Here is a 17,799-nt window from a genome sequence, read left to right on the forward strand (position 1 = left end):
TTAAGGCCTCTTCTTCCTACCTGATTCACCATTGCATCAGTAACATCTATGTTTGGTTTCTGTCCAAAGGGGACTGTCAAAGGGTACAGATTTGTCCAAAATCGACCCCACATATCGCCTATTTTTTTAAAAAAAAAGTTTTATTAATACATAGCAAAGACAGCAGAAGTATAGACCTGATTTTACACAGTGCATAACTTAGGATTGGCAAACAGGCCATATAGTATTCTAGAGTTCATCTAGTTTCTCTTCATTTACCTCTTTTTCCGTACTCCTATTTAAAATTTTCAACACTCCCTTCTTTTTTCTATCTCCTCTAAAAGGATAAAATGACAGGAAATTATCCCTATTTCTCCCATTTCGAATTACAATTCAAGGGCACAATGTATTAAATGTATGGAACATCAAAGCTACTATAGATTAGAAAAAGATAATATCCACCATCTATGGGACAAAATATTGCAAATTAAACCACTAGTAGTTCCTAATATCGGACTCGAGAGATCATGTAGGATCATCATTCAGGAAACTCTACTAACTAGTAACAAAGTTCTACCTTTATCACTATACTACAGTAATACATTTAATTGGGTAATTTTTCAAACACCACAAACAAATGTTAAATTGGATCCCAAGGCCAGAGACCCTAAAAGGCAAGATGGATCTAGAAAAAAATCAATCTAAGGGCACCTGGGTGGCTCAGTCAGTTGAGCATCTGACTTTGGCTCAGGTCGTAATCTTGCAGTTCGTGGATAGTAGTGCAAAGCCTGCTTCAGATCCTCTGTCCCTCTCTCTCTTTGCCTCTCTCTCTCTCTCTCTCTCTCTATCCCTCAAAAGTAAATAAACATTAAAAAAAAAAAAAGAAAAAGTCAATCTAACAGCAAGACCAGAATGCTGGCAAGAAAGTAATGGGGCAATATAACAACATGAAGAATATTTCAATGAACTCATGTTTTAAGCAATAAAATTCAGTAGAAATAAATGTAAGGTTCAATGCTTAAATCTTAAAGGAAAATGTATCCACTATAAAAATATGTAATATGTGACTTCAGGCTGAGACATAATCAACATGTAAAAGACCAAAAGAGACCCAACAAACAGTATAACATGGCTTCCAAAACACAAATGTGATCTCAAGATAAATAAACAGAATTATAGTGTCTAGAACAAAGGAAGTCATGATACCATATTTACTCAATACTGGCCAAACCTCATCTGGAGTAATTGTTCAGTTCTGAGCATGATATTTAAAGAGAGATATCAACAAAGGACAGCTTGTCCCAGGGAGAACAATTAGAAAATTGAGTTTTAAAGAATGGCTAAAAATCTCTGTGGGATATTTAACTGGAAAGAAGCAGATGATGGTAACAATAATATCACTAAAATATATTGATTACATACTCTTGTGCCAGGTACTATGCTGTGCCTTTTATGATGGTTGTTTAAAATATCCAGAAGGCCATCTTGTAGAAGAAGAATCAACACATTCTGGATAACCTCATATCATGGAATTAGATGTAATGAATGGAAGACATCAGAGGGGTGTTGATTCAGTCCCACATAAGGCAGAACTTGCTTATAATTGGTGCCACATAGCACTAGATTAGTCTACCTTGGAAAGAAGAGTCACATCACACTAGATAGGTTTAGGCAGAAACTGAATTACTGAAGGATGCCTGCCAAAGACATTGTAGAGAACATTTATATATTGCCTTAGAATAAAAAGTCTCCACAGGTCCTTTGTCCATATTCTCTCCTGCTAAGAGAGAGCTTTAAAGGCTGTTGAGAAGAATTAGCTAGCAGAAACTTAGCTTGGTAGGAATGCTATGTATCCATGACATGAACTTTTCAAGCACAAATATTTTATTTGGCCTTGGCTTCTAGGGAGTGGTAGAGGGGAAGGAAGGATGGCTACTCTATGGAAGGGAATTAGGAGGTTCAATAAAAGGCCCCAGGTCTTTCATGGTCTATGAAACCTCTGTGGCAGGATAGAAAGTTCTTGGAAGATTGAGTCTCTTCCTAAGTTAGGCATCTTTCTTCATGGCAAAGACTTCATTCATAACCCATATGATTCCAAACCACGTACTTTGCAGCAAAAGTAATTGGTGCAGTTTAGAATAAACTTACAAAGCTTTCACTCAAGCTATACCTTAATTTTCAAAAGCCTTTCTTTCACCCCTGGCCAACCACAGCCTACCAAGCTTCTTTCCTCTAACAACATAATACTAAAATCTCAAATTCTACCTCAAGAGCTTAGCCAATCAACTTAAATTGAAAAACTTATTTTCCCCATTTCCACTCTCATTTGAACTTGGAATTCTCTCTCTAGTTATGTTAAATAATCCCTTTATCCTTTGAGTCGTGGCCAACATAATATTCGTTCATGTGTAAAATAAAGTGATGCAATAAAGAACAATTTATGTTATATAATTTTGTTGAATAAAGTGCTGTCAAAATGTGATTTCTACAATGCTACTAACTTCATTCGCAACATTTCCCAAAAGTTTTATGTTGGGCCTCATTCCAAAAAACAACTTTAGTGGTGGAAATAACAAAGAACAAAGTACACAAAGAGTTCCTGGAGTTTCTTACCAAGCAAATGGGCAGGGAGGCATCCAGTTGGGCTGATACGGGAAGGGTAGGAATCCATCAACTTTGCCCTCACGTAAGCATGAAGATGTTGGTACAGTGGCTTAATCTGAAAAGCCCAGGAAGAAAGTTTAAGACCAAGAGTAGCCTTTTCCAATTTCCAATCCCTACCACCAAAAATAGGAATCTCTTCAGACATGTCTTCCCAGATATGGATGATAACTAACTTCACTGCATAAACCAACAAACACATCTGGAGGAATACAGGTCCCAAAATGAAAGCAGATGCAAAGAAATATTCATTTTTAATATGTTACCTACTTCCTTTGTTTTTAAGTTGAAGTATCGTTTACATCCCACAAAGTTCACCTATGTTTAAATGTGCAGTTTCATGAGTTTTAGTACACTTAGGCTGTCGGACAACATCACTGTTACCCAGTTTTAGAATATTTCCATTACCCCAAAACGTTTTCTTGTGCCTATGTGCAGTCAATTCCACTCCCGTCCCCAGCCCCAGGTAATCACTGAACTGATTTCTGTCTCTATAGTTTTGTCTGTTCTGAAAATTTCATATAGATGAAGTCATGTGATATGTAATCTTTTGCATCTGGCTTCTTTCACTCAGCATGATTTTTAGGTTCATCCATGTTACAGCGTGTATCAGTAGTTCATTCTTTTTATTACTGAGTAGCATGTCACTGTATGATTACGTCAGAGTTTGCTTCATTTAGTATCTCTTGGATACAATTTGGCAGCTGAAGGACAACTAGGTTGTCTCCAGTTTGGGGCTACTGTGAATGATGCCTCTATGAACGTTCATGTATGAGTCTTCGTATGGATCTATATTTTCATTTCTCTCATATAGATACCTAAGAGTGGAACACCTTAGTCGGATGGTAAGTGTGTGTTCAACTTCTTAAGAACTGCCAAACCACTTTCTGCAGCCGCTGCACCATTCTGCATTTCTATCAGCAGCGTCTCCACACCCACACCAGCACCTGCTAAGCCTGTCTTTTTTAACCGTAGCCATTCCGGTGGGTGTGTGGTGGTTTTTAAACATGGTTTTAATTTGCATTTCCCTAATAACTTTTTACTTGCTTATCTGTCATTTATATAATCTCCTTGAGGATGTACTTGCTCAAATCTTTTGCCCATTTCTTTTCTGAGGAGTTTTTGCCCCAACTTCCATTTTTGATTGCTTTGCCTAACGATGGCTATGACACAGTAGGTTTGCATAAGAAGTTTGAAGGCACAGGGGTAAGGGGGAGGGGTGGGGGGCAAAAGGAAGGAAGAGGGAGACATTGAGAAGTGCCCATGAGATACTCTGCCTTCCATATAAAGGCTCCCTCAGTCAAAGGTAAGGAAACAATACTATCAATTGTCCTGAGGAAGGAAGCAAAGCCTACAGCTGCTAACAAAGTAAGACAGGGTGGGTCCCAGGTAGTTCACGAAGACCATTCCATCCGATATCTCCTTCTTATAACCTTGCTATTGGTAATTGCTGGGCAACTCAGTGGCTGAAAAGGAGAGGAAAGCAGAGTAACTCTGCTCATCTATGGGGCCTGTCCTATTACTCTTTCAAATCTTTTCAAGCTCTAATATTCCATAACTCTGAGGCCTGGGAATGGCTAACTAGTGCATCAGGAACAAGCCAGAATGCCTTTGGCCATCGTCCCTTCTTCCTGCGCACTGCCCTACATCTGTCTCTGTGTATGCTTCCTTGGTTACCTGTGTGAAGGTATGTTCCACATCTTTAATCAACTGGCTGCGGCTATAGTTATAGCCATCTGTCCACTCCTCTTCATAATCTCCTCTCCAATAATCTCCATAGTCCTCATAATCTGTTTTTTAAAAGGAGAAGGAAGAGAACATAAGGGAAAGAAGGAGATAAAGCACGGTATACATAGATCAGCCTTGGTGGGAGGTTAAAAAATCCAAAGATCTGTCACATTTTTATTGTCCTCCTAAATGTCAACTCAAAGGGATGAAATGAATACTAACACTAGCTGGTGTCTGTCAAGCGCTTGCTCTCTGCTCTCTCTTTGCTCTCTCTTCAATGCATCATCTCCTCTAAGAAGCACAGAAACTCTGCAAGATTGACATTATTAAAATCCCCACCATGCAGATTAGCACCCTGTTCCTGGACGGTGGAATCGTTTGTCCAGCGTCACACGACTGGGAAGAGGCAAAAGCACCCACCGAGTCTTCTAACCCTTGGTCTCTACTGTCTCCATACTTCAGTTTCTATCTTTGGCTTTAAAACATGTGACTGGACAGAGTGGCCAAAAGGAACAAATCAGGAGACTATAGATGCTGGAGAGGATGTGGAGAAACGGGAACCTCTTGCACTGTTGGTGGGAATGCAAATTGGTGCAGCCGCTCCGGAAAGCAGTGTGGAGGTTCCTCAGAAAATTAAAAATAGACCTACCCTATGACCCAGCAATAGCACTGCTAGGAATTTACCCAAGGGATACAGGAGTACTGATGCATAGGGGCACTTGTACCCCAATGTTTATAGCAGCACTCTCAACAATAGCCAAATGATGGAAAGAGCCTCAATGTCCATCAACTGATGAATGGATAAAGAAATTGTGGTTTATATACACAATGGAGTACTACGTGGCAATGAGAAAGAACGAAATATGGCCCTTTGTAGCAACGTGGATGGAACTGGAGAGTGTGATGCTAAGTGAAATAAGCCATACAGAGAAAGACAGATACCATATGGTTTCACTCTTATGTGGATCCTGAGAAACTTCACAGAAACCCATGGGGGAGGGGAAGGAAAAAAAAAAAAAGAGGTTAGAGTGGGAGAGAGCCAAAGCATAAGAGACTGTTAAAAACTGAGAACAAACTGAGGGTTGATGGGGGTGGGAGGGAGGGGAGGGTGGGGGATGGGTATTGAGGAGGGCACCTTTTGGGATGAGCACTGGGTGTTGCATGGAAACCAATTTGACAATAAACTTCATATATTGAAAAAAATAAAAAAATAAAATAAAATAAAACGTGACTGGATTTGAGTTTTTAAATTCTCTTCTTGTTCAGGGCCTTCTATTTTCAAATGTAAATCAACTCATCTTAGACATTGCCACAGCGGGCCTGTGTTTGTTTGCGGATTATCTGTATACACAGAACATCTCTGCGTGCATCATGTAGTATCTCGTCATCTGGAAACACAGGCTTGCATTAGGATATTAGCCAATACAGTTTGCAAATGTATTTCAAAAATTCTTATTTTCACATGCACATTGGCAATGGATGATCAGGAAGAGGAGAGAGAGAAATATTTGGATGGAAAGATATGGTGATGAGCTGCTGTCCCAGCTTGCCTGTGGCTTAAGAATACAAGTTTAAGTGGCAGTGAAAGGCACTGAGAAACAACAGATGAAAAAAAATTCTTCCTTACTCAACCCCAGGAGGCAGTGAATCACCAAAGCATAAAGTTACTCGTAATGCCATAGCTTCAGCTCATTATTCAGGCAGGAGAATAAGTTAGGAGATATGGAAATTTAAGCCCCATGTTAAGATTTTTATGACCACATGATTTGAGTTATAATTACAACTGCAGAACATAATGGGTTTCCAGCCTAAATTAATCTGATTTTTTTTTTCTTTCTGGGACACCACCCTGAGTTAAACACACAAATGACCTTTAAGAATCAACTGTAGCCAGATAGGAGTTTAGGTGAGAGACAGCGTCTCTGTCTCCCATCCTGTCAGAGCAATAGAATCCCTACTCAATCCCCAGGCTACCTCAGGAAGGCTTGGGTTCCTGATACCTTCCCAGACGACTGATTTGTTTGACGTCCTGTCGTTCAGCCTCATTGCTGAGCTCCTTAAACTGTAGAATGTCAGCGCATCTTTCCTTATCCCCTCGTAGTTTCTTCTTTGAGACACATCACCTGAATTTGTTCAGGAGATGATCACTAATTTATGGATGCCACTTCTGTCAAAGGGCAGGCTTGGTAATTCATGAGAAATAGCCCACGGCCCCCACAGAGAGCATCAGGATCTCTATAGACCAGCGAACTTACTGTTTGCTCTTGCCATCTCATTTTTCAGGGCCACATACTCTTCATATAATGGCCTCAGCTGCTTGCCGACCTCAGCCCTCCAGCCTTCCCAAGCCCAGAGCCTCTCATTGTAGTCTTTGCTGTTTTCCATTATGTCATCCAAGCCTGTCATTGCAAAGCACCCAATAGGGAAAAAAAAACCATGCATTTGTAAAATTTTTATTTGTAAACAATTGTATGAACTTTAAAAAATTAAAAGTAAGGCTGGCAGGCATCGAGGCCTTAAAGTTATTAAGTGAAATCTCATGATTTCTCGATTTCTTCATCCTTGTTATAGTTCCAAAATATTTCTGCAGAAAAAATAAACCGTTGAAATCATTTAACTACTTAGTTAAATTACTTAGAATGTGACAGAGTTTACAATGAAGTTTTGTGATAAGTTAACAGTTCACCTATGTACTGAAACACCTATTTGGAATCTTATCATCTTTGGATTATCCACTTGAAAGGCACAGTTTCATCATCCAGTGTCGATCTCAGTTTTAAAACTTAGAGTAAAAACTTAAATTTCATAATGACTGCTCAAAATTAATAGCCTACCTGGTTCAAGTAATAAGCACTCCTGTGGATTATTTGGGTTACAAGCTTTTCCAGTACTGTAGATCGTGCTCATTGCATTTAAGATTGTGTTCAACTGCAAATTAAGCATAATAAACAATGTTCAATGTGGGAGATGTGCTATATAGAACGCTAAGGTAAGGATGTCCTTTTAACCATGTGATTTTTTGTGCCTCAAAATACAGCAATTCCCATCTTTGCCAAGCACCCTCCTTTATGTAGGGTAGGAATATCTCCATTAAATTTCCCCCACTATCAACTGGCACAGAGCCTTAGAAATACATAATAAATATATGTGGAATGACTGAAATAAATGGATCCACCAAAATCCCAAGGATGTTTCCCAGGTACACAGAGAAGTGCATTTGCTGTTCATTCAGCATTCACCGAGAACACATTCACTGAACATCTACTTTGTCCGACACTCTGATAACTCTGACATGAACAAGCCGTGGATCCTCAAGGAACCCCACGGCCATGGGACAAGGAGGCAGCCATGAAATCAATAATTACATAATCGAGGGACAAGTGGTAGAACTGTCATGAAAAAGTGATGTGGCAGTCTGGCAGGAGGTGGATAAATGAAGAACTTGGAGATTCAGGAATGGCTTCAAAGAGGAAGGGACATCAGTGCCATGACTTGGAAGAGAAGTAGGAATTGGTCAAGTAGAAAAAGGGAATAGAAGGCAGAGCCTAAAAGATGGATGGAGGTTGGGGAAGAGCAGCAATTTTCCAGAAGTGATGACACGTTGAAGGAAACTGGAGTAGTGACACTGGAGAGGTAAGCAGGGGCTTTGTCACGAGGGGTCGGCCATCTATGCCACACCAAAGAGTTTTAACTTTATCTTGTAGGTAAAGGAGAGTAAAGGTAATAGAGTTAAGCAGTGCTACTCAAAGTATGGTCCATGGACCAGTACAAAACAGCAAATTCTTTGTTTCTATTCTGTGACAAGTACAGGAATCAAGAGAATATTTTTTTTTAAAAAAAGAGAATGAATGTTTATAAACTTTAAAAAACCATTTGATATTTCCATGACATCTCAGCATGTCAATGGATTTAGCCAAGTACTGATCTGTAATAGATTGGTAATAAAAGAAGAAAGGGAAGAAGAGAGGGAGAAAAGGAGGGAGAGAGGGAGGAAGAAAAGCAGGAAGGAAAGGAAAGGAAAGGAAAGGAAAGGAAAGGAAAGGAAAGGAAAGGAAAGATAGGAGAGGAAAGAAGGAACTGGTTCTCCCCTACATTTGATTTAAGAAGCACCACATGAAAGGCTCTGTTTCTCTTCTCCTATTTCCCCCTTCCATTATTCTTTCACTCTGCCACAAAAGTCATTATCCTAAAACATGAAATAGATCCCATGATTAAAACTTCAATAAGATCCCATAGTCCAAAGGCATCAATCCAAATTCCTTACCATGGCACAAAACTCCTCATGGTCTCTTTGTGTACCTGCTTTTTCAATCTCCCCTCCTCCCTCTCCATTGTATTCATGCATTCTTGAGTCTCCTCTCTTCCCAAACAGTTCAATCTTTTACATGCATTTCTGTGTTTTTCAGTTTGGGCTGCACATTAGAACTACCCAGAATCTTATAAAAATATAGTGTCCACGTTCCACCCAGGATAGATCAGGCTGTCTAGACTCTCAAAGACCAATGGGCCAAGTTTCACATGGTGTCTTTGAGAAAAAGATGGGAAGCACGGAATGGATAAGATAAAGTGGATTAATAGCTAGTTGGATAATTGGATCCAAAGAATGTGGAATAATAAATATCAACTTGTAGGAAGATATGTGTCACATGGTTTTATCTTTGTCCTTATCGTGAATTTTTTCTTTTTATAGATGTAGATTACAACACAGAATTCCAGAGGACAAGCAACTGAGAAAGAAGACTTTGATGTTAAATAGCCAAATATTTTAGATAAAAATATTTCAGTAGGTTAGATCAGGGGTCTGTAAACTATGATCTGCAGACCAAATGCTGTCCGCTGCCTGTTTTTGTAAAGTTTTAGCAGAACACAGCCACACTCATTTGCTTATGTATTAGCTATGGCTGATTTTCTGACACAACAGCAGAGTTGACTCATTGTGACAGAGACTAGACGGCCCACAAAACCTAAAATATTTACTATTTTTCCTTTTACAGAATAAAGTGTGCTGACTCCTAGGCTAGAGAGATGGGATGAGAGATGTTATTTTAATAGGGTGAATACAGGCTTTCTTGAATTTGAGCAAACTACCTACTTAAGAATAGAATTTTGAAAGCTATCATTTTAGAGCAACATTGGTGGAAGAGACTTGGAAACTTCCTGGACAGTGATGCTGATATGAGCCAACATGGGATTTGGTTGTCAAAAAACAAACAAACCAAACAAACAAAAACCTAATACAGTCCTAGACTGTCTTCATAGATGTAGGGCAAAGGGTGTAGAATGTCCTATTCCTGATCACCTTCATGCATCAGAACCAACGCAGAGTGCCATGTCTAGTTCAAGGTTACCGACAAAATGAAGACAGCAATTAGGACTGGTTAGGAAACTTGAAACTATCGTAGAGACGAAAACTGATGGAGCGAAAGATGATATCTTAGGTTCAAAAAACAAAAAGGACTTGGGGCGCCTGGGTAGCTCTGTCAGCTAAGTGTCCAACTCTTGGTTTCAGCTCAGGTCATCATCTCGCAGTTAGTAAGTTCTGGCCCCGTGTCAGGCTCCCCCCTGACAACGTAGAGCCTGCTTGGGATTCTCTCTCTCCTCTCTCTTTTTGCCCCTCCTGTGCTCGTGCTCTCTCTCGCTCTCTCTCAAAATAAATAAATAAACTTTAAAAATAGGGGTCAACTAGTTTAAAAAAATAGCTGCCTTCATTTATTTAAAAACCTTTGTAGGAAAGAGCAATTTGGATCCAGAAGGCAGAACAAAATGGTGGTAAAGCACTTAATGCTCAATGGAGGGAGTATCTCTATCAATTAAAGGGGCCCACAGATGGAATGGATGTCTTGGAAAGAGATGGCTCATCCACCCCTAAAGCAGTTTGAGCTGAGGTTCTTAGCCACTCGTTAAAGACGTAGAGAAGAGTCAAGAATGAAAAGGGGGAAAGAATTGGACCACATACAGGACTTCTCAAGCTTGGCACTATTAATGTTGTGGACCAAATAATTCTTTGTCATTGGGGTCTGTCTCGTGCATTGTGGAATGTTTAGCGGCATCCCTGCCCCTTCCCCACTTATGACAACCAAAAATGTTTCCAGACATCATCAAATGTCACTGGGGGGCACCCCTAGTTGAGAATGAATGACATAGACTAAGTATATTCTTCAGGCCACCTGGTCCTCAGGGAGGTGACTTCGGTATAGGGTGCCCATATACAACACAGGGCCCAGACCACACCAGTTTGACTTTGTGTCCTAACATAATTATTACCAGTGTCTTCTTTCACTTGCAGAAGGATTCCAGTTTGGATGACAAATTATGTGGTCACCCTACCTAGGCACAGAGCTCTCTCTAATGTCAGCATTACTATCTCTGCAGATAAAGGAAGCAGCCATGGGGATATTAACATTTAATGTTTCCCCAATATTTCAACTCTTGAGGTCAGCGCTAGAATGCTCACATACTCGTTGGCTCTTGTCTGCTGAGAGCACTGATGACCCACTCTGCTGAAGGGCCTGCAATTGACGTTTGACGGTGGTATTGTGAATTTCTGCTAGCGGGTAAGTTTCGGCAAGCTTGGACTGTTCTTCATAAAAGGCAGACCATTTGGCCCCGGCCTCATTCTGAAATGACAAAAAAATAAAGTTGAAGTCAGAATGGCACCGCTTGAACAGATAAAACAGGAGATACTGTCCAAAAAAACATCTGGTGGAACATCTAATATTTCCTGAGTAGTTTTAGTTCTCTACTTTGCTGAAGGTCAAAGCTTAGGTTATGAGTTAGCAGGCCATTCTTGGTCACTCTCTCTTTCTGGCCCAGTGCCTAGTTTTCCCCAGGGTCCTGTCCCCAGAACTGGAAGTGCATTCTCACAGATAATTCACATCGTGGGGCCCTGGAATTTATGGCCTTAGCACTGTGACGTGGGTGAGCTGATCAAGGATTCGAGGATGAATGCTCTAAGGGGAGAGCCCAGTAAAGCTCAGAACAAACTTAATGGGAATACAGCCCCTCATGACACTGGGAACCGCAAGAAATGAGAATCAGTTTGCAGTAAGCCCCACAGTGCCATGACTTACCAGAGATTCTGATCTTAAATTATGTTCCCCCAAGAAGGTAGCCCAGAACATGGCCCTTTGGTAGCCATGGCGATTTTCTAACAGTCAAAGAAACCAACGAGCAGGTGATGATGCCAGGACTCACTTGGCCCCCATCTTGAACATCAGTATAGGCAAGTGGACTTCTCCAGACTCTTCTAGCACAGTCTTTTCTCAATGTACAAATTCATTTCCATCTATCACAGACTGAAATAAGCAATTACTTTGTACATTGTACTTCTCCAGACTGTATAAAAGAGGTAGCCTATGAGACAAGTAAGAACTTCATTCTTGGAGTCAGACACCTGTGACTAGCCGTGCAACTTTAGGCAAATTACTTACCTTCTCTGAGCCAGTCACCTTATCTGTAAAACGTGAGTAATAATAGGACTTACCTCAAAGGGTTGTTGTAACGATGAGAAGAATTGACAAATAACAAAAAGTTTATCACAGTATCTGGTACATCCTAAACATTCAAAAAAGTTAGCTATTTTATAATTTATAGAAAAAAACTCTTTGCCCTTAAGTTGCTTACAGTGTTATCAGACAGATAAGGTATGCAGCGTGAATGTTTCATTAATGAAATATAAGAGCATATGATAAAGTATAAGCTTTGAGTGGGCCAAGCAGCTTCTGCTATAGGAAAAGAAAGACTCATGCAGGCAACTAGATTTGGCCAAGCTCTCATGGAGAAGACCTTAAAGTAGGTAGGAGTTGGATGGATGTAGAGTACTTTGCAGAATAATTCACCTCATTTGATCTTCTTAATCTCATGAGATAGAAAATCATTGTGTCTCCGTTATTCATATGTGCATAAAGGGGCTGAGAGATATAAATAGTGAATATAGCAATCAACTGACAGCATCTGGGTCCTGGATCCTGTGGTAGAGAAACGCTAAGATGGCTCCCATGATCCCTCTGTCTGGGTGGTACACACTTGAGTGATCGCCTCCACCTTGAGTGTGAGCAGAACCCATGATTCACATCTAACCAGCAGCATATACCAAAGGTGACAGGATGTACATATTTATGTTATATAAGATTATAATTTTTATCTTGCTAAAACTCTGTCTCCCTTGCTGACTCTGATGCAGCGAGATGCCATGTTGTGAGCCACCCTGTGGAAAGGGCCACACGTCGAGGAATGGAGGATGGGCTCTGGGTGATATCATGCAAGAAACTAAGGTCCTCAGTCCAGCAGCACACAAGGATCTGAATGCTTACCACTAACCACATTAGCTTCGAAGTGGATTCATCCCCAGTCAGGCCTCAGATGAGACCATAGTGCTAGCCAGGACCTCGATTACAACTTCATAAGGCTCAGAAACGGAAGATGCAGCTAGAAAATGCCTGGATTCCTGACCCACAGAAGCTGTGGGATAATAAATGCGTAGTGTTTTAAATTGCTAAGCTTATGGTAATTTTTAACACAATAGATAATTAGTAACAATCCCAACGCGGGACTTCAGGCATGATTGCGTTTTCCAGGCAAGGAATTTTACTTTTATTCTTTGAATACTAGGGAATCACTCAGGGGCTCCAAGCAGACTTGTGACGTGATGGAAATGGTGTGTGGACATGACAACAACGGCTCAGACAAGAAAGAGATGAGTAGAATAGTGGCAGTAAAAACGGGAAATGACTTCTCTCTTTATTGAGTACACACAACCCCTCAGGAACCACTTCCCAATTAATCTTCACAAACAATCTTTTGAGGTAGTTGTGATTATCTCTACTTCACAAATGAGGAAACTGAGGCACAGAGCTGGGAAGTAGCTTTCCCTAGGACACGCAGCTAGTAATTAAAAGAACCAGAGTGTTAACCCAGATGTTTACCTCCAAAGCTAACGCTCTTAACCAGTGACCATTGATTGTATTCAACACATTCTAGTCTTGTCTGTAACACGCATGAGTGGGAAGGAGTGGACTATGGAAAGAAGAGTTTGGTCTCTGGTACAGACTCATCTAGCAACCCACCAGTTACCTCGAAACCTCTACCCTTCTTCACCCAATCCAGGATGATTTACTGTCAAGCAAAATTTCTGGTAAAACTTTGATACCAAATTATAGGAATAATATTATTCTCAATTTCTTCTGGAAACAACTCACGATCCCCAAAAGGGCTCGGTCTCAGAACATTTTTTAAATTATACTGATATAGGAACTTTGAAGATATCTGTTCTATTTATCACTACCATACTGTAAGTGTCATACTTTAAATCGCAAGACAAAAAAATGCATGATGTTGCCTTGAATTTTGCCCACTAAGGACATACTGTTCCTTCCCAAGCTAGTCTTTTTTTCCAGAGCTCTAGGGACCTAAACTAGCTTTTTGTTAATTTCTTGGCTCAATATTCCTGTACCATGCTAGTAGTGGAAATCCCATTTCCACACCTATTAAATAACCCACAGGTGAAACCTGAGTCTGATCAAGTCTCTAGATCAGGACTCTGCCCACCATCTATTTTTGTAAATAAAGTTTTATTGGAACATAGTCATGCTCATTTTTGTGTCATCTATGGCTGCTTTTGCACTACAATGGCAGAGTTGAACAGAGGCCATGGGGCCCACAAAGCCTGAAATATTTACTATCTGGCCTTTTTCAGAAAAAGTGTTCTGACCTCTGCCCTAGATCTAGACATTTACAGGAAATATAGGGGACAAAAGAGCATGTTAAGCAACATTTACGGGGCATGATCGGCAAATCCAGAATAGTGGGAATTTCTATAGAACCAGAAATTTAATTCTTCAGCAAATAAATTGTTAAAAAAGTGAGGGAGGAATTCTGTAGACTAAAAGAGAACTAAAGAACATCCTTCAAAATGATTGGAAGGAGAGGACCCAGTTAGATCTTGATTCACACAAAAGAGCTGAAATTTTTAAAAAAATGAGATGGTAGGGTGCATTTGAATACTCATAGATATTTGACAAAACTGAGGAGTTCTCATCAAGTGGTTGGTAGTGTTATTGAGGTTCTTTTAAAAATTCTTACTTTGAGAGCTACAAGGTGAAATATTTATGCATCCAACCAGATCATGTTTTGGATTTCTTTCAAAATAATCCAATAAATGAGGGGTTGGGTAGTAAAATAAAACAAGATTGGCCAAAGTGTTAATAATTTGTAAAATCAGGTGATGGGTACGAGGAGATTCAATAGACCAGTCTCTCTTCTTTTATACATGTTTGAACATTTTTATGATGAAAAGTAAAGAAAAATCATACCATGGAATACTATTTGGCAACAGAAAGGAAGGAAGGAACGCTACGTGCCACAACATGCGAAGTGAAAGCAGCCAGACACGAGAGACAATATTTCCTACGAGTCCATTGATATGAAATGTTCAAAGGAGGCAAATCTTTAGAGACAGAAAGTAGATTAGTGGTTGCCTGGGGCTGGGAGCTGGGAGGAAGGGCGATGACTAACAGACATGTGGTTTCTTGCCGGAGAGACGAAAATGATCTGCAGTTAGATGCTGGCGAAAGTTGTATAGTTCTGTAAATATACTAAAAAGCATCGAATCGTATACTTTCAATTGGTGGATTTTATGGTGCATAAATTGTATTTCAATAAAGCTGTCGTTAAAAGCTCTCTAGAGTAAAAGGAAAGGACAAAACCCGTACCTTATTCCCTAGGTCCTATCACTAAGTCTGAAACACCCACAAAACTGCTCTAAACCGAAGGAGTTAGCCAAAATATATTCACTGCTCTTTTAGCCAGTTACCCGGCACACGCGCAGAAGCAGAAGCCATTCCTCACCACCAGACTGCCCTCCCTGCATGTAGCTGGTGGCCACCTGCTTCCTCTCTGCATTTTAATATTTTCACTTTCCTTTAAAAGGTCCATGCTTTCTGCGGTTTGGCCACACTTGGTGATTTATGCCCTCTCCTCTCTGGCCTTTGCTCTAATCAACAGCTGCAATTCAAAAGTAATAACACTCAGTGATCCAGACATGATTTCGACAAACATCGCTACATCTCATTCTGGAACATGGCTTCTCAGCAAAGGGCACTCAGCAGGACTGTTACATGTCTCTTCGGCAAGTACAACTCCCGCACTCGTAGCAACGATATCGTGTCGTTCTCCCAAGCTCACGGGCATCGAGCCCTATTCTGGTGGTTTGGGGTATGAACTAAGGCTTCACAACGACCCTACAAGGCAGATATGAGTGGGACGTTCTTTTTCACAGGTGAGATAATGAAGGCGCAGAGAGGTTAATTCAGCAGCTTAAGCTCACCCAGCTGGAAAGTGGTGGAGCCAGGATCTGAACCTCGCCAGTCCGGATCCGGAGCTCTTAGGCACGATGCTGGTAAGTAACACCTTCACCAGCACCTACGGGCCCATTCAGCGGAGCATGAAAATAAACGAACAGTACACTATAGTCACCTCCAACAGAGATCAAATAAAAAGTGAGGCCAGAGCAACAATAAAGAGATGAAGAGAGGTAAGACCAAAATATGAGCCAAGAAACAGATGATCTCCTATGACCACATCAGGCTGTCAAAATCTCCAGGATTTCTTTGAGCTTTAGAAAAATGAAAAAGCTTCTCTTTGGGAATTTCAAATGAGGCAGTAGGTCTCGGGTTTCATCTGTCCCATGAATGGCAGTAATTTAAACATGCGACCTACTAACCATTTGAAAAAAAAATAAGCTTCTGAACTACATTTTTGAAGGAATGTATCGCTATACGAGTGTCAGAAAATCTTTTATTTTTTAAGTGTCACAAAATCTTTTCTCAAATAATGTCGCTCGACTTCTAGGAAAGACGTGTAAGGATACTGCTTTGGGACCTGTGAGAGAAGAAATTCCTGAGTCCTTGCACTTGTCAAAGCATCTTGCTTTCTCAGAGCATTCTGAGATTTGTCAGAATTGGTTTAGTTATGGTTTTTCTGGGAGGGCTCTGGATGGATTCTGTGACCTTTGGAAGTCCCTCAGAGCTCCACGACAATGAAGGAAGGAATTCCCAATTCCAGCCTCTGGACCCATGGTTAGTTTAATTACTAGCTAGCTTTTTCACTAAGCCTCCACTTGCATTTTGCAGTTAATCTATCATTTTAGAGAGTCTTTAGATATTCCTGTTGACACTGTAGGCTTGGGAAAATTATTAACTCAATAACTTATGGCATTTCCATGAAATGCTTTGAAACCCTGATTATGATGAGAATTATGGTAGCAGCTTCATAAAGCATGTTCACTGGTTTCCAAGAATCTGGACCGAGACCAGTGAATTATTTTGTAACCGTTTTCAAATGAGCCCCAAGGTCATTTAAGTTTAGGCATCTGGGACTCCAGAATCCAAAAGATCGAGGCAAACATCCAACTTCACAACTCAGAGCATTTCTTTGATTTCCCTTTTCAGTTGCATGGGCAGTAATCTAATCTTTAAGAAGCAGCAAACACCCCTATGTAGCCATGAGAACTCACCATTTTTTGGACATTCTCGTCTGTGATATTGGTGTTATAATTCCAGGAAGCAAGTGAACTTTGATAAGACAGCTCTTCGGCTTCATGGTTAAACTTCTCCAAAAATGTCTTGGCCAGTTCTTCAGTGGTGGATTGAGCAGCAGTTAAAGCAGCAAAGCTGAGAAGGAGCCAGAAAGAGCCTGACATCTTTCCCTATGCACCAAGATCCCATCCACTGAACAACTTTCCCTAGAGTAAAACCTCTTCATGAGTTTTTCTTGCTCATCAGCCTTTGAACTTGGGTTGGGCACTGAGCAGGGAAGATGAAAAAAAAAAAAAAAAAAAAAGAAAAGAAGAAGAAGAAGAAGAAGAAGAAGAAACAGTAAACAGTCTGCTGAACCAATATAAAGTTCATCCTGGAGAGGACAGATATGTAAACAGATTTTAGAATGATTTTTTAAAGTAAATCAAATAAACAAATGTTATTCATTAATCCTAGAGAATCATAGCCCTCCTAGTATTTTATGGCCAGATCAGAACTTGAACATTTGGTTAATATGTTCCTAAAAAGCTGTTAAAGATACACTGAAGGTGTTATAATTTTACAGGGACCAAAGAAGGCTAGAATTAGGGATCACGGGGGGTAATGTTGGTACTTATATGTTTTCCAGACAATTCCATTAAAAGTCAGTTATCTCTCCTTTCTTTTCATGTCAAGCTCTATTCACAGAAAGTCTCTACTAGGGTAACATTTTCCCTTCCTAAATAAACTACTTTGCCCTTGTCTTTTTGGAATTCTTTTTTTTTTTTCTGATTTTAATTTTAATTTCCATGGCCATTTTTAAAAGTACGAGACTAGGGGCATCTGGGTGGCTCAGTTGGTTGAGCACCCAACTTTGGCTCAGGTCATGATCTCCCAACTCGTGAGTTCGAGCCCCACA

The 17,799-nt window shown here is 40.3% G+C and overlaps 1 protein-coding gene across 2 annotated transcripts in view; it reads right to left on the minus strand.

Moving 5' to 3' along the window:
• Positions 1–17,066, minus strand: part of ACE2 (angiotensin converting enzyme 2) — a 39,957-nt gene extending 22,891 nt beyond the window's left edge. For both annotated transcript variants that reach the window (XM_042974087.1, XM_007090080.3), the window contains exons 1-7: positions 16,880–17,066; positions 10,827–10,985; positions 7,203–7,296; positions 6,624–6,767; positions 4,318–4,430; positions 2,593–2,698; positions 21–118 (exon numbers count right to left, since the gene is read on the minus strand). In XM_042974087.1, the coding sequence (XP_042830021.1) occupies positions 21–118; positions 2,593–2,698; positions 4,318–4,430; positions 6,624–6,767; positions 7,203–7,296; positions 10,827–10,985; positions 16,880–17,065 (900 nt within the window). In that variant the 5' untranslated portion in view covers position 17,066. The remainder of the gene's footprint in view (positions 1–20; positions 119–2,592; positions 2,699–4,317; positions 4,431–6,623; positions 6,768–7,202; positions 7,297–10,826; positions 10,986–16,879) is intronic.
• Positions 17,067–17,799: the final 733 nt, after the last annotated feature.

The sequence above is a fragment of the Panthera tigris genome, chromosome X (genome assembly GCF_018350195.1).
Source record: "Panthera tigris isolate Pti1 chromosome X, P.tigris_Pti1_mat1.1, whole genome shotgun sequence".
NCBI classification, from domain to species: Eukaryota; Metazoa; Chordata; class Mammalia; order Carnivora; family Felidae; genus Panthera; species Panthera tigris.